The following is a 26,402-nucleotide window of genomic DNA, read 5'->3' on the forward strand; positions in this document are numbered from 1 at the left end:
TGAACAAAAACAGAAACAACATCTGATATAAAAGGTAGGCCTGTGTCTCTACCATCATCACTTTTCTTCTCCTGTATGATTTTTAAACATATTTTGCTTGATGAAGAAGCCAGTGGAGTTTCAAAAGCTTGCATGATATATTTTGTACATTTCAGTTGCCCAATAAATGTATCTCTCTTTTGTAGATCTTGTTGATGTTTTTGTAGATGTTTTGCTGCATGGCCAACACAGCTATCCCTGAATATGTAACCAGGATACAGTGGGCGAGTCTTCATGCTAACAACAAGAAGAAAATTCAGGGCACGGCTCCAATATTTTGATAATCCCCTGCCTTTATTGCAGCTTAACCTACTTTTTATTCCAAGTAAAAAGAAAAACATTATTCAGAACAAAACACGAGTAACATCAAGCATAAGGGATATGGACATAGACACTGATATCTACACATACACATACACATACACACACACAAACACACACTTGCAGCTTCATCAAATAGTCAGCATAATAGTTAAAAGGCTGTTAGTCTGCACAGATACAGTGTTTATATGTTAGCCATGTATAACAGTGGTAGAAACTTCTATACATCATTCACATGAGCCATCAAGCAGAATGACACCACTCTGGAGCTCCAGAGGTTGACGAATTACGTTCTTCACCACCAGGGTGACCAGTTGGGTTTTCTTAGGCAAATAATACTTGGAGATGGTGTTGCCAGTTTGTATGTCATCTGAAATATAGCCTACAGCATCTGATATTAGTTGGCAGTCTCCCATCCAATTACTAACAAGGGGAAACTCTGCTTAGCTTCCAAAATTAGACAGAATCTGGTGCCTTTAGGGTATTTTATGCATATCAGTATCTTTGAAATTTTTATTATCCTGCCCACCACCAGACAATACCTGCATTAAAAAGAAGGAAGGTCCCTGAAACTGTTATCAAAGTTTAGAATCCTGGTTTAAGAAACACAACTGATCTGGAATTGCAAAAGTTCTACAGTCAGCCCTCCATATCCACAAATTCTTTATCCACAGATTCAACCATCCACAGCTTGAAAATATAAATTTTCAAAAAACAAACCTTGATTTCCCCCCCCCCCCATGGTATAAAAGGGACACCATTTTACTCTGCCAATGTATTTAATGGGACTGGATCATCCGTGGATTTTGCTATCCATGGGAGTCCAGGAACCAAAGCCCAGCAGATACCAAGGGTCCACTGTATATTTGGGGATTATTATTGGTTTTGGTTTTCAATAATTCGAAGAAGCATTAAAACCAGGTTGGAAATCATTAACTAATGAAATTGTATGTGTCTGAAAGCTAGGGCCTGTCTCTCCATTCACACACAGAACCATTACTTTAAAAATGCTTTGCATAACACTGGGGAAATAGCTTAAAGTGTGTTGGTTTGAGCCACAAAAATTGTAATTTGGCTTTCTCTTCATGATCCATTTACTCTGAATGTTCTCAACCTCACCAACACAGACTAAAAGCACCACTGTCTTTTCAATATGGACACATGACAACTTGAAGCAATATTCTCAGACCATCATAGCTCGGAGTTCAAATGTCCATTTATCCCCCTGTAATTGTCCCCAGTCAAAATGGGTTTGAGGGGGTTTGTAGCACATCAAGCTCTATTCCAGGACAGTTGAAAGTAGACTGCCAGAGGCCTGACAAGTACTGCTGTAATAGAAACAAGTTCATTTCAGTGTGATTGTCACAGACAGTTAAGGAGCAACCCATCCATGTTTAATTTTATCTGCAATAGAATTATCCCTATCAACTATCATAGTTGCTCTCAGGCTATGAAACTCCCTTCTAAGGGAGATGATGCTGGTCCTCTCCCTTTTGTCCTTAAACTGGCAGCCAAAAACCTTTTTATTCAGGCAGACTTTCAGCAACTGCCTGGCTGCTGAGAAAGCGACTTTTAGCTAACTGATGCTGTACATTTTTACTGATGTTTTAAAATTGTTTTCTAATTCAATAGGGTTTTAATATTAATAAAAATATGTCTTAGTTTTGCGCCTATTGTTATCTGTACCTGTTTTTAATCTTGTTTTGAGCCCCCTGGACTCCCTGTTCTGGGAGAAAAGTGGGATATATCTTAAAGAAATAAATACTATACAGTATATGAACATTGGGAAACATGCCAACTGTTATTAACTAAATTTCTTGATCACCAAAGAGGACCAAAATAATGAATAAAAAGATATTTTATACAGTGGGACCTTGTTATTTGCTGGGGTTTGGTTCCAGGATCCTCCGCGGATAACAAAATCTGTGGATGCTCAAGTTCCATTAAATACAGTGGCAGAGCAAAATGGTGTCCCTTATATAAAATGGCAAAATCAAGGTCTGCTATCAGGAATTCATACTTATTTTTTAAATATTTTCAAGCCGTGGATGCTTGAATCTGTGGATAAAAAAAAATCCATGTATAAGGAAGGTTGGCTGTACTATGCCTCAATTTTATGTATCCCAATCTGATAATCATCAAATGTGTTCATCTTTAACTATCATCATCATCATCATCATCATCATCATCATCCCCAGCTATTGGAGCTGCAACCCAATAGCATCCTGAAGGGCAGATGGTTATACAAGGCTGATGTATTAGAAATGTACTTGTACTTCTTTTCTGTGACTTAATTTCTACTAAATAAGCAGGAGGTAAACAAGCTAGCTTCACGGTTTGGTCCCTCCAGAATTTAAAATGAAAACAGCATTTTCAGGCAGTCATAAAATGTCAGTCTCCTCAGTTTCCATGCAGACATCCTTCAGCCACTCACTAGCCTGTGTAAACAGGAGACAGGGACATTTTTCAAGCTAGTTGCAGTGTTAATCTTGTCAGGGATGATGGGAGTTGTAGCTCTTCACCGCTGGCTCGAACTCACCACCTTGTTACGCACCGGCGCTGACCAGTTTTGGCCAGTGGTTAAAGCTTTGCTCTAAAGCAGCAGAGTTACAGAGAATAGGCTGAAGACCCTGACAAACTCTCCAAGCCTTCTCACTCTTGCTTCCACAGAAGTCTTCCCACTTCTTCAGGATCCAGCTGGCTCTTGTATCTTCACTCAAGACACCAGACAACTCAGTAGTCTTATATAAAAGATCTACTTTATTCTACTATATACAGCTCCAAAACTATCCAATACTCCTCAACTACTACCCACAAAATACATTGGGATTCATAGCAATTATTATAGCCCTTGGAAAACACCACCCACTCTTGTCAGTTTCCACCCAGTGGGCGTGTACAACCACTTTCATTGGTTCTCTTGGTTCATCCCACAATTAATGATTTCATCATCTCACCTTGTCCACTTTAACAATTCTCAGGTGTGTTCAATTATCCACTTTGCATTTGTGTCCTTGGCATTTAGGACTTGCTAATTACATTACCTTTTACACCTGTGTGGCTTCTAATTGCTTTTGCTGAGTCATCCTGACTCTCACATACATGTTTTTATTTCTTACACTGTATATCCCATGTTGCTTTTTCCTTAACAAATCTAACTTGGTCAGATTAATAAATTGTGTGTTATTTGTGAAATGCCAACTTCACAAAAATTAACCTTTCTTCAGCAAGTATTCATTACAAAGTAACTGTGTTGATAAATCACTCTCCTCAGCACATAGCTAAATCTAATTACAGTGGAACCTCGGGATACGAAATACCCGGGTTACGAATTTTTCGGGACCCGAAAAAATCCAATTGGAAATAATTGTTCCGGGTTACGAACGTTTTTTCGGGTCCCGAAAAAACTTTTGGTGCTTTTTGCCGCGATTTTACACCAAATCGCGGCTTTTCCCCATTAGCGGCTATGGGGATTCGGCTTGCGAAAGCCGTTCGGGTTACGAAAGCGGCCGCGGAACGAATTATTTTCGTAACCCGAGGCTCCACTGTACCTATTACTGAAATATCCACAAGTTTAAATCCACAGCAAAATAATGAACAATTTCAGACATCATGTAGGCATGTGGAAGCCAAGCTAGTTCAAAAAATTTTTGATTACCTATTTTTATTAGTTTTTATTAAATCAACTAGTCTTCAGGTATTCAGTTTCTACCTTAAAGTAGAGCTGTTAAGTTGCTTTTTCATACATATATAGAGAGGGGAGGGGGGAGAGAGGGAGATCCTTTAATTAAACCAGAATCGGGAATCATGAAGCCTTCCAGATGTTTTTGGACTACAACTTCCAGTATTCCATACCACTGGCTACACTGAGCTATGGCTGCTAGGAATCATAGTCCAACAAGTTTTGGAGGGCCTCATAATTCCAACCACTGGGTTAAACAAAGAGTGTTTGTCTAGGAGGCAGGAAGAAAGGGGAATACAAAAAGATATGTATATCTCTGGAAGTTATTCTTTCTATCACATGTAGATTACCGCACTACACTCTTTTAGTGCTGCTATTCCATTTTAATTGCTCTGGCTGCCTCCTGTTGCATTCTGGAATTTGCAGTTTAAGGAAGGGCATTTAGATTCTCGGCCAGAGAGCTCTTAGGCCTGACTGAACTACAAACCTCAGAATGCAACAGGAGGCAGCCAGAGCAGGAAAAGTGGAATGGCAGCACTATAAGAGTATAGTATGGTAATGTGGAAAGTCAGCCCTCTGTATCCACAGATTCAAAGCATCCATGGCTTGAAAAAAAATTAAATAACAAATTCCAAAAAGTAAACCTTAATTTTGCCATTTTATTATTCATTGTATTTAACAGGAATTAAGAATCCAGAGATGTGGGTATCCATGTGGGTCTTTGAACCAAACACCAGCAAGGACGTAGCCGGGGGGTGGGGGGGGGGTCGGGACCCCCCCTATCAGGCCCTGGGGGCATTCAAGCTCCTTCCTCCCCCCTCCCCTCCATTAAAACCACGGCAGGGACATAGTTAAGGGGGAGGTTTCAGGGCTCCGGACCCCCCCCTTCCAGGAGAGAAAAGGGCCCTTTTTGGAGCGTGCGCGTGCACACGCACAGCCCCAAAGAAACGCTGGGGACGGAGAGCGCCAGTCTTGCTCTCCTCTAGGCTTCAGGAGGAGCAGAAGTGGCGCTCTTCCTGGCGTTTTTGGGGGGGCTGTGCGCGTGCACACGCGCGCTCCAACAAGCACCCTTTCCTCTTCTCCCGGCCCTGGCAAAGCCAGGAGGAGCACAAGTGCCGCCCCTAAACTTTTTGCGGAGCCTGAGGGGGAGGAGCCAAAAGGCCCTGGAGGAGAGGGAGGGACAAGAGGCTGCATCCACATTCAAGCAATAACCAGGTTTGGCAGCGACTTAATTCTTTTGTGGCTCATGGCTATGGAATTCTGGGAGTATGTTCTGTGGTCCAGATATTGAGGCTTGGCTCTATTCTGGCTCATTGCTATGGAATTCTGGGAGTTAGAGTATGTTCTGGGGTCCAGATATGAAGGCTTGGCTCCTTTCTGGCTCATTGCTATGGAATTCTGGGAGTTAGAGTATGTTCTGGGGTCCAGATATCAAGGCTTGGCTCCTTTCTGGCTCATTGCTATGGAATTCTGGGAGTTGGAGTGTGTTCTGGGGTCCAGATATCAAGGCTTGGCTCTTTTCTTGCTCATGGCTATAAGACACATTTCAGACTTCTGCCTAGAAGGAATTTCAAAAGTCCTCATTTTTTGTAAGATGAGCAGATGTCCTCCTTTTATAGGACGTGTCCTATGTTTCAACCTTCTGGTCTGGATGAATGTAAAAATGTCTTCCATTTTTGGTAGGATAACACACGTCCTCCTTTATCCAGGATACGGCACACATTTCAGCCCAGGAGCAATGTCAAAACATCCTCCATTTTATCAGGGTGTCCAGACATCATCCTTTATCCAGGACATGTCCTACATTTCTGCCCAGGAGGAATTTCAAAACATCCTGCTTTGCCCGCCTTTCCTTGAGGCTGAGAGTGTGTGACTTCCTTGCCTAGTGGGTCTTCTTGGTTTGTTCAGAGAGTTTGCCTTTGCCAGCCTTTCCTTGAGGCTGAGAGTGTGTGACTTCCTTGCCTAGTGGGTCTTCTTGGTTTGTTCAGAGAGTTTGCCTTTGCCAGCCTTTCCTTGAGGCTGAGAGTGTGTGACTTACTTGCCTAGTGGGTTTTCGTGGTTTGTTCAGAGAGTCTGCTTCTGGTGACTTGGGTGTGTGCGAGTGTGTGACTTCAAGAGGTTTTCTTGGGAGGTTTGTTCATAGAGGGTTTGACTTTGCCATCCTCTGAGGCTGAGAGAATGTGACTTGCCCAATGGTTTTTGGGGATTTGCCTTTACCTTCCCTTAAGGCTGAGAGAGTGTGACAAGTGCTGTGATGTCCCTTATGCGCCGCACAATTTGGACATGATGCATAAGCCATGTCATCGACACGTACCCCATGTAAGATATTTAGCCTTCTCTGTTGGAGAGAATCAGATTTTCATTGAATCCTGGTCTCCAGAGTCATAGAATCCTAGAGTTGGAAGAGACTGCAAGGGCCACCCAGTCCAACTCCTTTATTCTGCCATGCAGGAACTCTCAATCAAAACATCCCCATTGACAGATGGCCATCCAGCCTCTGCTTAAAGACCTCCAAAGAAGGAGACTCTGCTGCACTCCGAGGAAGGAGTGTGTTCCACTGTTGAACAGCCCTTACTCTCAGGAAGTTCCTCCTAGTCTAACACACAAAGCTATATCCCAACCTCCTATCCAGGAAGAATGTCAAAATGTTCTCCATTTTGAGCATGACTGAGAAACATGAATTTATATTGTTTTTTATTAATGTTTTTGGCTTTTAGTTGGCGTGTTCTCCATTTTTTAACATCCTACAATTTGTCCTACATTTTGTCGTGCATCATGTCCTACATTTTTCCTACATTTTGTGTCTGGGGGGGGCTCTTAGCATCTCAAAATGGTGGCACTTAGTCTGGACCCCCCCCTTCCCAAAATCCTGGCTACGTCCCTGACACCAGTGTATACCAAGGGCCCACTATAGATATAAGAAGCTGGCATTGAACCAACTGTAATTAGTGAAGCAATATCATAATCCAAGGTTCAGTTATAGGCAAGGTTTAGTTAACCGCCCTCAAGTCAATCTTGACCCATAGCGACCCTACAAATGAGACATCTCCAAGACCCCTATCATCCACTGCTCTGCTTAATTCTTGCAAACCCATACTCATGACCTCCTTAATAGAGTCCATCCATCTGGCATGTGGCCTTCCTCTCTTCCTACTTCACTTTCCCCAGCATTATTGTCTTTTCCAATGAGTCCTCCCTTCTCATGATGTGTTCAAAGTATGACAGCCTCAGTTTGGTCATCTTGGCTTCCAGGGAGCTATCCGGCATGATCTGCTCTAGCAGAAGGATTTTTCTCCCTCCAGAGGTGGTTCCTGGACCTAGATGCTCCAATTCTGTTTTCTTCCTGTCTTTCAAATTTCTACCTTAGAGTTTCAACTGCTTTAGAAGCAACCTTCTTACTCTGTTTGCTCCTTTTCTTACAACTTGCTGTTCTGCTCCCACTGAGGTTTTTTTAGATACTTTTTGGCAAGTTGGTATCTTACAGAATGCCTTCTTTGAGTAGGAGCCATTGTCCTGAATGATAGCTGTATGGTACGGTAGTTATATATGTCTGCCATCTAGTGACTAAAATGGTAACTGTACACCACAGACATATTTAAATTGCTTAGTCTGTCATCTAATGTCTGAAGATGGTTCTGAAGGCTACAGACAGGTTTAAATTGATTAAAATCAATACATTACAAAAATATTGCAAAGACACAAGTCTGTTGGGTTCCCTTAGCATCATGTCAAATTTCAGATGTCTAAGTTTCATGGTTTTGGGAATTAAGGCAAAGAAAGACAGAAAGACATACGCACACATATATTCTATGCATATTTACATATTACCTAACAGATGTTATTACATATAAGTAATAGCATCTTTGATAAAGAATCAATAGGAAATATGAAGTTGTAAGACTTCTCTCCTAAACATTAGCTTTACAAACAATGTATGAACAGCAGGCATAGATCAGAGAAATCAAAAGGATCGTGTGTATAACCTGGTCGTATAAAAGAAGCTTTGAAGTCAAGAGAGGTCATATGCCATAAGCTATCCAAAAATGCTTCATCCTTTCAGCTGCAGGGTGTGGAAAGATGGCACGTGTACTTTGCTGCTTGTTCACAGCCATCTGGCAAAGGAGATCTGTTAGCATTTGCTCAGAAAGCTCTTCTTGATTACTTTCCTTTAAAAGCATAGCAACTGGTTTTGAATAGCACTTAAGAGGTACTGAAAAGAAAGGAAGCCAGAACCATGTCTCTTGCCTTATTTTTTTTTCAAAATTAATTGAAATCATTACTGGTAGAATCACAAGAATCTATGGTACAGTTTTTGAATAGATTTACACTCTTGCAGTGGCACAGAAGGTCCACTACCTAAGAGTTGTGGGCAAATGTGTATAACTCAGCCCTTGTTTGCTGCGCGAGGGAGCCGCAGCAGACAAACCACGCGGCTCCCCCGCGCAGCAAAAAGAAGCTGCAAAAAGCGGCTTCTTTTTCCAGCGCTGTTATGACGCCACAAGGCACCAATGGCGCACTTATGGCACCATCAAGGCGCTGAGACATGCGGATGCTAGGCGTCCGTCATGTCAAAACGGCGGTACCCATGTGTATAGGGCGCCGCCATCTTTACACCCTCATTACGTGCGAGGAGCAAGGTGCGTCAGGAAGCGCCACCCCTTGCACATAACAATGGCGGCCAAAAGGCCCGTCTATAAAGCGCCAAAGTTTCTGGCTTTAAGGAAAGGACTCTTGAGATAGAAGCAAACTAGGGTGCTTAATGGGATGTACTGCAGATTTGGCTGAATCCCAGATCAAATTGGGATGATTCATTGATTTTGGAGACATTCCTATGGAAGTCCAGATTGGACTTCTCCCAAGTGGACCATATCCAAAGCTTAATTAGTGATTCAGCAGCAAAGGTCCAATGACTCAAAAGTGTCCCTAAAAATATGAAGAATTCACTTTCTACCCAAAACCACTGTACCTATCATGAAATGATGCAGGCCAGTTCTATGCTGTATGTTGCTATAGCAATTGCCCGCAATGTATGTTTTAAGAGCATACATTTTTGAGACCCCTAATGACTGGTTTTGTATGTACGACAATGAATATATTCATATTAAATTTCACAGACTTTATTTTTCTTGTAATATGGTGGGTACGTGGTGGAATACAGTGGAACAGTGGCTCGCCAGATATTGTTGCCCTGCTGTTGCCACATGCTCTAGCCAGCATTGCCAATGGTTAGGGATTATGGGAAATGAAGTCCAAAAGCACCTAGAAGCTTAAAGGTTAAATGTAAAGGTTGGCATGCTTGATCCCTTTGGAACCATCCGTAAAAATTTCATCCAATTCAACCAAAAAATTTAAAAAGTTACTGTCAGTTCTTTTTTTTAAATAAAAATAAAAACAGAGGGGCATCACCTATTTCTCTGTAATTTGGTGGATAGAATCTGCCCATACAGGCTAAATACCTTAAAGGTACCAGAGCGTATCTGATCATGAAAGCTAAGCAAGGTCAGTGATGGTTAGTACTTGGATGCAAGACCACCAACAAATACCAGTCACTGTAAGCTATATTTCAGAGGAAAGAACTGGCAAACCCTATGAAATTTATATGGTCGCCATAAGTTGGCAGGTGACTTGATATCACATACCCATAGGCAAAGTGCTCATAAAGGGCTATAAGGCCTGAAGAAAATCACTGGGAGGCACAAAGGACTTCTCAATCAAGATAATAGTTCACGCCTGACACAAATTTCAGCCACAAACTGGGATCTAAAACACATTTTGTAGTAGTATTCACTCCTGGTTCTTAAATGTTATTGTTGTTGTTGTTAGCTGTTCTTGAGTTAGGCTTGACCCACAGACGTTTCCAAGACCCCCTATTCTCTACCTCTCTGCTCAGGTCCTGCACCTCAGGCCCATAGTCTCTCCGATTGAGTCTGGTTATCTGGCTTATGGTCTTCCTCTCTTTCTGCTCCCTTCCATTTTAACTTGCACCATTGCCTTTCTCATTATGTGTCCAAAGTATGACAACCTTAATTTAGCCATCCTGGGTTCCAGGAAGAGTTCAGTCTTAGTCTGTTCTAGAACCCATTTATTTGTCTTTTTGGCCATCCATGGTATCCTTTTCTCCATCACCACATCTCAAATGAGTTTATTTTCTTTCTATCTGCTTTTTTTACTGTCCAGCTCTCACATCCGTACATGATGAATGGAACTACAATGGCTTGGAAGATCCTAACATTAGTATTCAGTGTTATGTCTTTGCTCTTTAGGATCTTGCCTAGTTCTTTCATAGCTCCCCTTCCCTGTCCTAGTCTTCTGTTTTCTTGACTGCAATTCCACTCTGATCAATGTTTGATCCAAGCTATATGAATTCTTTGACTATTTCCATTTTATCGTTATCTAGATTGAATGCATGTAGTTCTTCCGTAATCATTATTCTTATGTTAATAATCACCATTAAGCCTACCTTAGCATTTCCTTCTTTGACTTTCTTTAGTATTTGTTCCAGATTTTTGTTGCTTTCTGCTAATAGTATAATGTCGTCTGCATGTCTTAGGTTGTTAATGTTTCTTCCTCCAATATTTACTCCTGCCTCTGAGTCTAAGTCTACTCTGCATATAATATTTTCTGCATACATGTTGAACATACAGGAATGCATCCTTGCCTGACTCTTTTGTCGACTGGGAACCATTCTGTTTTCTAACAGCAAGCTATAGCTTTACATGATCTAAAGCTTGCCCCACAGCATACTGATCCACCCTCTCACTTAGAGGATTCTAGAAAGCATTTATGCATCTGAAGAATGCTGTATAAGGGAGAGGAGTACATATGACAAGACACCAATGTGATTTTTGAGGCCTATGGCTAAACTATACCAAACCTACAACTGAAAACTGAGGCAAATAATGTCCAGTTGAGATCTACCAGTAACAAAAGAAAACTATAGACAAATGGAGATAGGATGAAATATCAATATAATAACTACTTTGGAAAAGACAGACATTCCTTTTTAGTCTTGGGGAATTGACAGATCAGCTGTGTTACACAAATCTTGCAAAACTACTGAATTATAAATTGGGTCAGTGGTTCAAAAAATTAGGTGAGCAAGACAATTTATTTTTAGTTATACTTGTAAACCACAGAGGCTATCCTACGTGAATCGTATTTAAGGCTGGACCTACCATTAGGTAGAGTGAGGTGGCTGCCTCAGACAGCAGATTCTGAGTATCATGAAAAGCTCGCCAAATGTTACTAATGTAGTTTGCTATTTTTTTTTTACCATTTTACTTATAAGATAGTGAAGGGAAAGTGCTTTCGGATTTTCTGCTTTATGCACCAGAATATGGCTTTTTAGGAATTACACACCTCAACTTGGGCATTATGAGGACTGTCTTGCTGCTCTGCCTCAGTCTGGAAGATGTAGTGGTCATGCATATTCATTGGATAGCCTTGGAGCAGTATGCTTTCAGCCATTTTTTAAAAGCCCCCCACTCTTACTTCCAATTTCTCTTTTATCACAACTTCCAAAATTTCAGTAGTACCAAAGATTTCTGCTGAATAATTTCTAGAGCAACTTTTAGCCAACAAAAGGAGATTCCTTGCATAGTGAATGGGGATAGTTGGTGGTCTCAGAGTATAACCACAAAATCATTCCCCAATCAAATGCCCTCCAGGAATATTGGACTATTAGTACTATCATTCATAACAACCATGCTAGCTGCAGGTGATGGTGGCTGTAGTCCAAGAGGGCACCAAACGGGGAAAGGGTGAAGTACAGTTTTCTGACATCAAGGAAACGGGATACACAAAGCTCACAGAGGCTAAAGATTCATTTATTATCAGATTAAAGTCTCACCACCATCATACAAGGGTGGTTAAGTAACAGATCAACACAACATAAAACAATAATAAAAATGAAACAAAAGCGCTGTGCAACAATGAATAACATCAAAACAGGATGAAAACAACCAACAAAAAACTATTTTTTCAAAAACAGTTGAGAGGGCACTTGGCAAAGCTCCCTAGAGGCAGAGTTCCAGAAACTATAAAGGGGATATGCGATCGTAGGTATCAACAAGACAGAAGATATGGCTTATGTACATTCTCAGTCATGTGTGCACAAAAGCTAAAATCATTTCCTTTGGTTCATATAAAGAAAAACGATTTAGCCATATTACTATGCCAGCCAGTGAACACATCTTCATAGAAAACTGGCCCTTAGCAATTTCCTTGTAAATATCACTGACCTAGATAAACGAAATATTTATGCTGCTTTTGCTACCCATTTTTTGCAGTGAGCCTTCCCACTTAATTTTAAAAACTACAGCATGTCACAGTTCTGTGTCAATGTGATACAATTCTCCTGGCATTAACACAGTTTTACAAAACCAAGTTGGAGGGTGATTATGAGTATTGGAGGGAGAACACTTGAAAGAGACCAGGTGACCTATCTTGTGGCTAATTCATGTTCATGGATGCAACATTCACAATTCTCCAAATTACAGTTTGGTAATACGTGTTATCCTTGCCATAGTATTTCTGTTTTCTGTGTATGTGAATGCTGAATAATGAAGACAACAGACAGAAAGAACATCAACTTTTTTGAAATGCGGTACTGGAGGGGAGTTCTATGGACTGTTCCATAGGACAGAGTCATGACAGTTAAAATGGTGTCAAACTGCATTAATTCTGCCATGTGGCATAAGCCTTAGTCAATTTATCTGAATCCCACCAGCACTTTCTTCTCCCTGTTTTGCCTGGGTTGCAATTTTTTTCACTTTTTTGCACACTGAAATTTGAACAATTTTAATACATTTTGCTTCTTTATTTAAACAATCTACCTTGTTTACACCCCCCCCCCCCCCAGTTAGTAATGTGGGTTTTTTTCCCCATTGGGCACATTTTAGGCATCTGTTGTTGTTTTACAAAAATATGTGCACTGTTTGTTTTCTGTTTCAAGGTGAGGTGCACATGTTCTCATAAAAAGATTTGGGAGCATGAAAAAACCAGTTCTGCTGAAACTGTTGAGTCCAACAAAAATTCTCTCCATCTCTAACAGCCATCCTACACATTTCAACATAGGAGACTGCCTATCCTGAATGTAATTTATGTCAAACGGTAGTGGGGGTAAACATATGGTGTTCTGCTTATTTTCTTTTGTACCTATTCTGCTTTCCTTTCTATCATCTTCCCTTCATTTGGACTGCAGATTTTGAGTGTGGATTTCTGATCAAATCTAAGAGACAACATCTCTTTCCCAGGTAGCTGTTAACTTCTACAAGGAGGTTAGCTAAGAATTATCTCAACCCATGACAAATACTTAGCTCTCATCTCAGGGCCAGAATAGGTACTGGCAGAAGAAACTGCCAGTCAGACAAGAAACATACATACCCTACCTGTCTCCTAAGAAGAGCAGTAATTGGAACAAGGAAACCCAAGCTATCAAAATTCTCAAATCCTCTACATGTCGTAAGTGAAGCTTTGAAAATGTCACAGTAACAAAGCCTGCTGTTTTTTATTTCTCTCTCTCTCTCTCTCTCTCTTTCTCTCTCTGTTGGAACAGCTGCTTTAGTCCATCTGCAGAGAAGAATATGTTTCACAACATCCCCCAAAGGCACTGTTGTTGTAACACAAACTGTCTCTATGCACGAAACACATTCCCCCAAATTAAGCAGTTTCAATTAGTTATCAGTAAATTCTTGTACAGGTCACCCAACATAGTACCTTCAAGAGGTGCTGAATTACAATCGCCATCATCCAAAAAATGCCAGCTAAGGTGATGGGAAATGCAATCCAACACTCCCAGATAACATCAGGTAAGAAAATCTGGGACATAGGAGGAACACAGGAATCTGCCATAATCAGATTATTCTTCCATTTAGCTCAGCAGTAACTACACTAACCCTTGTCTGGGGTTTCAGACAGGAATCTTTTTTCCTCCAGTCTTATCTAGAGATGTCAGGGATTGAACTGACATTAAATATACCTCTATATAGGAAGAAGTGGTCAATCTACAAATAAATAATCAGATATGACAAGAACATACATGTATTTTGCTATGTACTTCACTGTGTGTGTTTTGATGAAACATATATATCATTGAAGTCATTACATTTCTGTCTGCACCAGGGTAGGCAACTGCAGAAAAGATGGTGTTCATTTTAACTCCCATGAAGATCACCTCAAAATCAGCAAAAAATGAAACCAGATGTAACTTCTGGTTTCAATTTCCTTGTATTTTTGGTGTTTTTCTATGGGGTAGAGGGAGATGATAGGATATTTTAGCTACCTGCCACCCGGGGGGGGGGGGGGGGAGAGAGCTTTAGGAACTGTGATTTAAAGATTTGGGATGATTTTACCACCACCACCAACCCAAAAACTGTGAATGAGCTTTAGAGGACTCTAGGAGTACCACAAAGGTACATTAACCGACCACCCTGATACATTACTTGCAGATGCAGAAGTCTTTTTTTGCATAAGAATTTTGCCACATCTGGTAACAATGTGGAAACATCTATCATTAGCAAAATGGTGAAATACATCAGGAACTATACCCAGGGCTGTTGGATTTGGCTTGTTCAATGTATTAGATGAGAAGAATGTCTACAGCTCTGATGGGGGCAGTAGAAAAGGGAACATCTGTTTGATTTTAAGTGAGAAACAACAGGGAACAGATTTGGGTACTTAACTGAAGAGGAGATTCATGTAGATTACTTAGACCTTCAGCCCTTTCATCTCAGTGACAATCCCAATGACAGAATGACAACTAAAGAGAGATAAAGGGGTCCATTCCAGTGATGTAGAATTTCTACACATTGAGTGAGTGCATGCTGGGAGCTTAGGAGAAACACTGGATTGACTAATGAAATGGAATAACAACACCTGACAGGCTTTCAGGAAATTTTTGCCTCCCGTGTTTCTTTTCCCACTTAAACCAGAACAATGGCATTGGTTGAACTGTACTAAGGAACACTGCCACTTTAGCAATAAAGCAGCTTTGCTCATTGACAAAGTAATCTGATAGCCTGAAGATGCAGTTTCTTTTGCATTCTTGCACACAAGGCAATTGTGAGTCTAGAAAACTGCACCATACCACCACTACAGCCAAAAAGACACACTATCCTGCATCATCTCCTTTCATAAAAGCTCCATAACGTCCAACTTTCCCAATCTTGCAAGGGCAATCCTGATTAATCTCCTATCTTTCCCTTTTTCAGGTCCTTTTAAAAATGTCCCAGTCTCTTCCTCTCACTTTTTCTCTTTGTCCTCAGCTTACTTCAGTTGTTGCAAACTGAGTTCAAAGTACAAAAGTAATTTGTACTTTATTACCTCAGTGTATGGGGAAGGACAAGAAGGGCAGAATCTTCTCATTCCTTGTAGACTTATGCAAAAGCACACTGCTGCATCCTCTCTTGGCTATCTTGTTCTTCTATCTCATTAATAACTTTTGCCATCTTGACAACACTCTGATGTTGCTTGGTCACAAGTGTCCCAGTTTTTATCTGAGAAATACTGCAGGGTATGAATCACAAGTTTTATACACACACACAACACACACACATGCACACACACACTGAATAGTAATAGAATCAAAAGGAAATGTTGCTTTCAAATAATTATGGATAACATTCCTTACACAGCACAATTAAGCAATGCTTGTTTGAAGTTACCCATTTATATAACACTGTGAACTAGGTTGGTAGCACTAGTTGTAGCTGTATGTTATTTTGTCATATTGGAGCTGCCTAGATCTTATCTACTGCACCACCATACCACCCTGAATACAACTAATCTCAGCAGCTAAGAAGCTAAGGACAATCAGACATGTATAGTGATTGGATGGAAGACCACTAGTGAATTAACAGGATGTTCTCACACAGGGTTAGGAAAGGATCCTATTTGAAAATCTGGAGAGTCACTATAAGTCAGAGTTGACAGTACTGGGTTAGAATGGCCAGTAATCTCACTAAGTATAAAACAGCTTCCTATGTCCTGCAGTAACATGGAAAGAGGATGGTGCATTTGTACAGAAGAGATAGTGACTGGAATGTTTTCACATCTTATTTGTGAACTATCAGAACAATGCTATAACACCCTTAAAATTAATTTTAAAAATTTAAAATACCTCTTACTCTGGATCTTCCAGGATCATCACAGTGACAAACCAGGAAGATCTGGAGCCCTCTATTTCTGCACTGGTGTGCCTTTCTGCACAGGCATTAACTGAGCTGCCTGGCACGTCCAACACTGTTGCCAATTGCTCACTCTGAGGTCAAAAGGAGATGTCCGGCCATGTGATCATCACTGGGCACTTTGTTCTGACTTCAAATGCAAGCAACCCACAATGGCAGAAACATGCTGGGTGGCTTAATGGGATTTTCATGCAGTGCTGAAATGGAAGGCCATGTAACATTGGAGGTTGGGGCAGCTCTGAGGACAGGATACTAGTGCAAACATGCCCCAGTCTAAATGGTAGCCCAAACAGCTGGACAGTCTGAAAATGCTACATAGCAATTTTTAATAAAGTTTTTTATAAAGTTTTTTATAAAGTTATTTGCTTTTATCACACTGCCTTGTATTGTGACTGCCTTATTTTTGGAAGAAGCATCCATTTTTTAAAAAATGAATCAAATGATATAGTAACACAATAATCACACTGTTGGGTGACACTGCATTATCACAACAGTGCAGGAAGTCTGGACCCATCTAACCCAAGAATAGAAACCAGACTATAAACAAAAACAAACATTGCTCTTTCTCCTGATCTCTCTCTCTCTCTTTCTCAATCTTTCTTCATTCTCACAAAGTGCTCTTGCTGTTTTGCATACACTGGCATAAACAAAAAGAGAAAGAAAGAAAGAAAGAAAGAAAGATCATTTCCCAACTTTCTATCATCTTAAGAAAGTCCAGACAAAGTTCCTTTCAGACTTTGTGTGTATGTGTATACTGCCTGTCAACATATGGCATCCCCATTAATTTCATAGAGTTATCATAGGCAAGAAATACCAAGAGGTGATTTTGCCAGTTCCTTCTTCTGAAATATTCCTCTGCTCTTTTCTCCCTTAGAGGACTTTTTTGAACTATAATACCCAAAATTCCTCAGCCAGCATCATGACCAGGAGTCATGCTGGCTGGAAGCATCTGGGAACAATGATCCCAACAAAGAAATGTTTTCAGTCTCTGATTTCACAGATCAGAATCTTCATCTACAAGCATCTCTCCCCCCCCCCCCACAATACTTCTGACTTGCAAAGATCTTTCTCATCACTTGTTACCTTATCCTTTAAAGAAAAGAAAATGGAGGACTTGAAATTAAAAGATCTTTCTCATCACTTGTTACCTTATCCTTTAAAGAAAAGAAAATGGAGGACTTGAAATTAAAAGCAGGGTCTTCTCTATACCACGTGTGCCTTAGCAAGCACTCTGGTCCCTCCTCAAGCAAGGAAAAGCATAATGTTGGCTTATATGCACTGTCTTCTACATTCATCACCTAATACATCTACACAGTGAATCAAGACAAAGCAATCTGACAATTCAAGTGCTCTCAAAGGTTCTCATCATTTTTTCCCTGCTAAATCCTAACAAGCCTTTTCTATTTGCTTTCATTTGGTTCCCCTGAAGCCAGCTCTCAATACAAAGGGCTGCCATGTAAGATACAATTGATGAATGAGAATCGAAAGATGCATACATTGCCTAACTCCTGGAATGCAAAATACACTTTCAGTGCAACATTAAGGGACACACTAAACTGCAGCTGCATTTAATGTGAGCCCACTGCCTTGTCTCTTTTAAGAAACCCCCTCAGATGGGCAGGGGGCCTTTGCAAAAGGAGATGGGGGAGAGGAGTACTAACTCAGTGAACAAATTACAGCTGCCAACAGAACACAACAACTTCACAGAACAGAAGCTTATTGTACCCTTCACTTTATCTTTGAAATTCTAATTGGGCAACCCTAGGAGAAACTAAAATACACAAGCCAAAAACTGGCATAGTTTTCCTCCCCAGAGGAGGAAATTGATGGAAGGGGGAAAAGGACTGCATTCCTCAAACAATTTCAATTCATTTTCAGGTTCTGGGGGTGTATAGCTCTAGTTGAGTTTCCCAGTGGCAATTTGCCTCAAGTCAGCAGTTAGTAAAGTAACAAGAAAGCATCTAGAAAGCTAATTAATTCTTTTAGATTTATAATAGCAAATGGAATGACAAGAAGTTCCAGCTTATCAAGATCTGGCAAGGGATGGGTGAAGCTGCATTCCTTCCTTTGCTAGTTTAAATCATGCAACTAAATATTTATTTCCTGCAGCCCAACCAACACGGCTCAAAATGTTTCCCATTTCTTGCCCTAATATTTACACCAACAATATGGGGGAAAACAGTGTAAGTGATATCCACAGCAAAATGAATAAATTGCAGATGCTGGAAATATGGTGCATGAGAAAAAATTTATGGACGCCACGGACTGTCAAAAAGGCAAATAAGTGGGTCTGAGAGTAAATCGAGCCAGGAGTTTCAGTAGAAGCCAAAATTATTAAACTGAGACTATCATGCGTTGGACATGTCATGAGTTAGCATGATTAACTGGAAAAGACAATAATGCCTTGAAACAATTGGCAACAGACACTTCTATAATCATAAAACAAGCAGTCAAAGGAAGAGCAATAGTAATACAAGATAGAGAAGAATACAAAAGAGAAGTACTATGGCAACTGGCTGATGACATAGTTTATAGTCCATGCAAGAAAGATCCTTTAGGGCACATTTCCAAGATTACTGAGGTCACAAATACAAGAAGGAATATCTCTGGGATACATTACACATAAAGAAAGTAACTTCCTCATTAAATATAATCCCAGGATACTGCTTTTCTAGCTTGAAATACATAAAGGAATGTTCCCTCCCCCAGGTGTTTGCCTGTGACTTGGTTCTAGACCAAGATCAGTTTTTGAAACCTTTCATTTTCCAGATTCCATCATACATACGAAACATCACAGATTTTAGCCCCCCTACAATCAGAGAGAGAAGATTTAATAGGCACAATGGATGTAAAACCATTATATATTCCCAAGAAGAAGCTTTTAACTATTATATATTCCATTTATAGAGGAGAGGTTAAACATCCTCTGTCACTTGCAGAATTAGCCGTGACAAAAAATTATTTTCAATTTGAGAATAAATATTATTGGCAAATTAAGGGGGTGGCTATAGGGTGTCCTGTAGCCCCTGAAGTGGCAAATTTATATATGGAAAATTTTGAAAAATGCATTTGTTCTAGTGCAAAACATAAAGATAAGCTTAAAATGTGTGTCAGGGAGATGTTGTATTTTTATATGGAGAGGTGATGAAGATGAATTTTAAAAATTCTACAAGTTGTTGAACTCCATTGATACTAATATACAGTTTGATTTAGAATACACTAACTCGGAGGCCCACTTCTTGGATTTAAGAGTTAAAAAAGAAGGTGATCATCTTATCACATCAATGTATAGGAAACCTATAGATGTAAATACTTATTTGACGTTTGATAGCTGCCATCCCAGACTTATGAAAAATAACCTCCCATATGGACAGTTTCTAAGGTGAAACGGAACTATTCTAAGCAGGAACAATTCACGATGGAATCTGATCTATTAAATAAACAGTAAAGGGATAGAGGTTATCCACAACATGTTATAGATAATGGATATCATAAAGCTGAATGTAGGTCTCCTCTCTCAGAACTTTTGAATAAACAGGATAGACCTCACAGTAATCGCATACATTGTGCACTGACATTTAACGATGTAACAACCAGTTTACAATAATCTATAAAGAATCATTGGCATTTGATTAAAAATATTTCAGGATGCAAAGAAAACCAATGATTTCATATAAAAGATCAAGAAATATTAAAGACTTGGTGATGCAGACAGACTTTATGATCTTCAATAGAAAATTCAATTGGTTTGGGGCAAATATGCCCACAGTACACTACCCATGTGGCCACTGTTTATACTGTAAATACACAACCAAAATGGAAGGATTTAACAATTTTGTAGACCAAAAATTGTATATAAGTTGTGCCATTTCAGTACTTGTAAAAGCACTTTTGTAATCTATGCAATCCAATGTAAATGCAAGAACATATTGTGGGAAAAACATTGAGATCTAGCAAACAAAAAATAGCAGAGCACCTGTCCAATTTGAGAAATAAAAGAACAAATGGCAAAGAACACTTTGCACTTTGCACAAATGAAACATGCAGCAACTGACATAAACTTTTGGGTACTGGAGATGATAAATAATAAAAATGAGAATTGTTTAAAGAAGAAAGAGGTAGAGTGCATTGTAAAACTTAAAACTTTATTACTAGGGTGTTTGAATGAAGATTTGGAAATACAATGCCTTATATAAAATTTTGGAATAAATGGCTAAAAAGAATTTCAATATTGCAACAGCTAGATAGAACAGAGCAGAGTAACTTTATAGACAGATTGCATCATGTATCCATAAATACAGTATGTACTCATTGGTAGTTCTAGTCCCTTCTTTCTAATACTCAGAGTGTCCACTTTGTCGAGAGTGCAGACTGCAACTCCTGTAATCTCTGGTAATAGGTATGTCTATGACAACATGGATAATAGATGATATTTTATTTTTAAGAAATTATGTTTTTAGAGATGATTTATGTGTTGTCCCAATACCACAACTATAATGAAAGTACTTTTATTTATTTACAATAGCCCCTGAAGAAGGCCGATTTGTGACAAAGCCAAAATGTGTTACGCTTTTTAAGATAATAACGTTTGTGGACCATCAACCAGGCATGGGACTTCATTTCCTTTATCTCTTCCACTAAGTAACTCAATGTCCAATCTATGGCGCGTTACAGCCAGCCCAGAAGGGGCCGTCTCGTGCCGCCACCAGTTGCAGCGTTCTTGCTTCCCGGAAGAGACGCCGCGAGGCGCTAGTCGCGCACTCACGGCGTCATTTCCAGGGCACGACGTGCGGATGCAGAGCATCCGTTACGTCAAGATGGCGGCTGCCATGTGGAACGGCCGCTGCCATTTGTTACAGATAGTCTGTAACAGGAGTAGGGGCGTCTAGAAGAGACGCCCCTTTTTTAAACTGGGACGTCCTAAGGACGTCCCAAATGGCGGTATGTAACCCGCTTATGACTCTCAAAAGCAGCAATGCTTGCAGCAAAATTAGTACATTTGAGTTTCATACAGCAAGGTGGCTTTATAAAAATGCATATATCAATGAGAAAACACTTACTTTAACTTCAACCATTTTTCCATCATGTTCAATGTGCCTCTCGAGATAGTCTGAAGACAGGAGATCACTGCAACAGCAGAAAATTTGAATAATGTAATAACATTCCACATTACATGACATTCACTCAGCTAACAATTCAATAAACACTGGCATGCTGAATGCACAAAACCCAGTGGGATCAGTTTTTTCAAACATTAGCATGCACACAATAAAATACACATTATTACAGGGACAAGACTCTGCCAGAAATCCAGATGTCAACTCTGTCTTCACATCTACTGGGAAGTAATACTACAGGGGCCAATAACATCATCCACGACAACAAAGGTGTATTTACTTGCTATTCCTCCAGTGTGATATATATCATCCTATGCTAGCCTATGCCTGTCTATATTCTACATTGGACAAACAGGGCAGTCTCTGAGCAAGAGGATAAAAGGGCACAAATCTGACATTACAAATGGCAATATAAAACAAACAAACAAACAAACTGTTGCAGAACGTTTCAACCTTCTTGGATATACAGTAAGGGATTTACAGGTCACAGTCCTTGAACAAGGAAATTCCAAAAGAACACTGGCAAAAGAAACAGCTGAATTGAATTACATTCACAAATTCCAACCCATTAGTAGAGGTGTGAACAAAGTTTCATGGCACACCACATATATTAATAAAAGAGTCCTCACTAGTGCACATATAACGAAAGGAATCTTCTCAGAGAGAGTTTTGGTAAGCAGATGTATACCCATCCCCTTGAAAATTTAGGGCAGGGGACATGATTTGCATCTTTCTGGGTACTATTACATTCTACCCCATACCCACAATGGTATAAAATTGGTTTATAACCTGATGCTGTAATATGACTCTGTACTGCAGCTGAAAAAAATGGTTTTATATCCACAAATGCTCATGCTAAAATAAAAACTATTTTTAAAAAGAATACTTAAAGGTGCTGCCATATTCCCTTTTTTTCCTGCCCTTCCCTTGTTCCTCTTTACACTGAACACTTAACAGTTAATGGTAGCAAAGTTGCATTTGTACGTTCAAGACAAGAAAGAGAATGATACTGAAGATACTGAACTTTTATTTCTTGTTTAAAATCAATACTTCCCAAAGAAGCTGCTAATTGATCACTAATGTACTGCCAACATCACAGTCTCCCCATATCTGTTCACATTTTATAATAAATAAATAATAAAATCTTTATTTATATTTCCTGCCTCACCCCATGGATTGAGGCGGGAGTACATCAGATAAAATCACTATTACAATAAGCACAAATTTATCTAAAATTACAACAATCAATTAATAAGACAAAATTTAATAAATATATGAGTAATGGAGGTAGAGTGTTACCTAGGTTCAGTTATGGTGGATCAAATGGATAGGACTGCCGGAAGAGATCTGTCTTAAGTGCCTTCTTAAAAGCATCTAGGGTGTTAATACGATGGATCTTTTCAGGTAGGTTGTTCCAAAGTCTGGGGGCAGCAGCAGTATGTTCTATCATAGGTCGATGTCAGTCTGATTTTGGGGTACTCTAATAATATCTTTTCAGATGTTCTGAGTGTGCAGGGCGGATTGTGTAGGGAGAGACGTTCCTTCAGTTAACTCGGGCCTGAGCCATATAGGGCTTTGAAGGTAATGACCAACACTTTGTATTGAGCCCGGAAGCTAATCGGTAGCCGGTGTAATATGTTCTGATTTAGATGTTTTAGTGATCAGTCTGGCCGCAGCATTTTGAATCAATTGAAGCTTCCGGGTTTGGTACAAAAGTAGCCCCATGTAGAGCGCATTACAGAAATCTAAACAAGATGTTACTAGTGCATGTACCACTGTTTCAAGGTCCCTCTGGGCCAGGTATATCCATCGAAGTTGGTAACAAGCACTTCTGGATATTGCCTCCACCTGAGATGACAATTATAAAGATGAATCCAGGAGCACGCCTAAGCTGCGAACCTCATCCTTCAGGGGAAGTGTGATCCCGTCCAGGACCGGGTAGCAAATCTCCTTCCCTGGACCAGGGATACGTATCACTAGTACCTCCATTTTCTCTGGATTCAACTTGAGTTTGTTTTCCCTCATCCAGCCCATTACCGACCCAAGGCAGACATTCAGAAGCGAGATGCCATCCTTGGTCACTGCTTAAGTCGGAGACATGGGGAGGTAGATTTGGGTGTCATCAGTGTACTAATAACACCAGGCCCCATGTCTCCGGATGACCTCGCCCAGCGTCTATGTTTAAAAGCATGGGGGACAGAATGGCGCCTTGAGGGACGTCAGTTGTCAGCTCTCTCTTGCAAGAGCAACTGTCCCCCAGCATCACCATCTGAAACCTACCCAAGAGGTAGGAATGGAATCACTGGAGTACAGGACCTCCGATACCTAACTCCCTCAGGCGTTCCAGAAGGATACCATGGTCAATGGTATCGAATGCCACTGAGATGTCTAAGAGCACCAGCAGGGTCACACTTCCCCTGTCGATGCCCAGACAGAGGTCATCGACCAAGGCGACCATGGCCATCTCTACTCCGTATCCCGGTTTGAAATGGGTCCAGATAATCGGCTTCATCCAAGACAGCTTGGAGTTGGGGGGCAACTGCCCTCTCGATCACCTTGCCCAGAAATGGTAACAACAAGACTGGCCTATAGTTATTTCTAATCAGGGGATCTAGGGAGGGTTTTTTTCAAAAGCTGTTTAACCACTGCCTGTTTTAAATTGGTTGGAAATTTCCCCTCCCTAAGGGAAGTGTTGATTATGGTCTGTAGCAGTGTTGTTACTACATCCCCTCCCTGAACGGTCAACCATGATGGGCAGGGATCGAGGGGGCACATTGTCCTCCTTACGCTTCCGAGGAGCTTGTCCACTTCATCGGTAGTTACAAACTTAAATAGATCCAGTCTAATATGGTCCATGGATTCGCTAGACACCTCTCTTATGGTCTCTGTTTTAATGCCGGCATCAAGATCTGCGCTTATCTGGGAGATTTTATCAGGAAAAAAAGTAATTAAATGCATCACAGCAGGCATCAGTTGGTTCTAACAATGGGTTCAGGGTGGGAGGCAATTGAGTTAGCTCTCTAACCACCCTGAACAGCTCTGCTGGGCGCGACTCTGCCGATGCAATATGGGCAGCATAGAACAAATTCTTTGCTGCCTCGATTGCCATTCCATAAGATTCTAATGTGTTCTCATGGAGTGTCTTATCAGATAAGCAATGATGTTTTCACCAGCGGCACTCTAGCTGTCGCATGGTCCACTTCATTTTACGAAGATCTTGTGTGTACCATTTTTTTTATCTGAAGCGAGTCGGAGAGGGCGCTCAGGAACGATAATGTCTACAGCCTTGGTAAGGTCGTCATTCCAAGTATCAACCAGGGCATTGACAGAATCGCCGTCATTCCCAACCATAAGACCCTCTAGGGCTTCTTAGAACCTTCTGGGTTCCATCAGCCTTCGAGGGCGGAACATTTTAATAGGTCCTCCACCCCCAAGAACGTTATGGGTAGTGGCTTTTAGTCCCACTTTGACCAGGAAATGATCCGTCCATGACAGGGCAGTGGTATTGATCACCTCTGCCCACAGACTTTCTTGTTTGGTACAGAAGATCACATTGAGTGTGTTACCTGTGCAATGTGTCGGGCCCGAGACTAACTGGGACAGGCCCATGGCTGTCATGGAAGTCATGAACTCCCGAGTTGCTCCTATGAGGTCTAATGAGCTGGTCTCGAAATGGATGTTGAGGTTCCCCAAGAACAAAAGTCTGGAGGACTCCAACACCAGTTCCGACATCAGCTGTGTCAGCTCAGTCAGGGAGTCTGTTAGGTGATGAGGTTGACAGTACACCAACAGAATCCCCAAACTGTCCCTAGCCATTAGGGTCAGGTAGACACACTCGATGTGCTTCATTTTCCGAACAGGTCTCCTGGTCAAAATGATGGTACTCATATGGGCCAAAGCCACTCCCCCTCCTCACCCTCTTTCCCTGACCTGCTCTTGGACCGCAAACCCAGCTGGAAGAGTGCACAGCTATCTTGATCGAACTTTTGTCCCTCTTGATTGCAGATACTTTCCTAGTTTTAATAGCATTATATTTCCCCATGCATACATTCAACCTCTTGACCCACAAAGTAAAAATGATATTGGGGGACAGACGTATGCATGTAAGTCCCACCCCCAACACAAACCTCCATGTCTGGCTCTTCATCTGGGTTGAACGCTTGCACAGAATTATTGTTAATAATTACTCCTCCCAATATCATTTACCAGTTGGCAAGCTGGTATTTTTTAAAAAAGCACGAAGAGAAAATTAATTTTCTTCTTATTTCAAACAGCAATTAAACATAATTTTTACAGACCTCAAAAAAGCGACTTATTTGGACTAGATCTCCCAGAATCCTCTAGCTACCATGGCTGGGAAATATTGACATTATAATCTACATAAGTAATTTTTCCAGAATTTTTCTAAAATTATGAGAAGATTGAGTATTTGTCGGGTGTCAAGGAAAATAAGGGGAGTGTTGGATAAGCCAGTATGCTTCAAAGCAATTTTTCAATTTGTTCTGAGGAAAGACTCTGCAGAAAATTCTCACATACGTGGAGAGAGAATGTGTCAACCACTTACTGTAAAACCTTTCAGCAAACCTAGGGAGGCAGTAATTCTTCTTTCTATCAATAATGGACTCTGTGCTATGTAGAACCATTCTACCACTGCACCTGCTAAGCAATTCTTGGAAAAGTTTGTCTATTCTAGTCAGAATCAAGATATACAGCTCAATAAGGCTAAATCTGCCCACTATTGCAAGATCTGAAGAGTCACCAATAGGTGGAGTGAAAGAACTAACATAAACTAACTAACTAACTAAGAAATTCTCTTCAATAACCTTATAATTTCAGTTGGGCATGCTAAAAAGAGATGAGATACTTCTGTTGTTGTTGTTGTTGTTGTTGTTGTTGTTGTTGTTTTTCTTGTTTTCCTGCAGTGGGAGGGGGGCTTTAGTTCTCCGTTCCTGTGACAGAATGGAAAGCAACTGCAAATAAGGCTTTATATTATTTAAATAACTTTGCAGAGCCAAACAGTTTTCCTCCAAGATGTGCCCCAAGTTGAATAAATCTTTG

At 40.5% G+C, this 26,402-nt stretch overlaps 1 protein-coding gene across 6 annotated transcripts in view; it reads right to left on the minus strand.

Moving 5' to 3' along the window:
• LOC149309919 (disintegrin and metalloproteinase domain-containing protein 22-like) overlaps positions 1–26,402 on the minus strand; it is a 162,424-nt gene that overhangs the window by 75,807 nt on the left and 60,215 nt on the right. For all 6 annotated transcript variants that reach the window (XM_089533277.1, XM_089533275.1, XM_089533281.1 and 3 more), the window contains exon 4: positions 21,288–21,354. In XM_089533277.1, the coding sequence (XP_089389403.1) occupies positions 21,288–21,354 (67 nt within the window). The remainder of the gene's footprint in view (positions 1–21,287; positions 21,355–26,402) is intronic.

The sequence above is a fragment of the Sceloporus occidentalis genome, unplaced genomic scaffold, assembly GCF_023333645.1.
Source record: "Sceloporus occidentalis isolate IW3139 unplaced genomic scaffold, rSceOcc1.0.p SCAF_7, whole genome shotgun sequence".
In the NCBI taxonomy this organism is placed as follows: domain Eukaryota; kingdom Metazoa; phylum Chordata; class Lepidosauria; order Squamata; family Phrynosomatidae; genus Sceloporus; species Sceloporus occidentalis.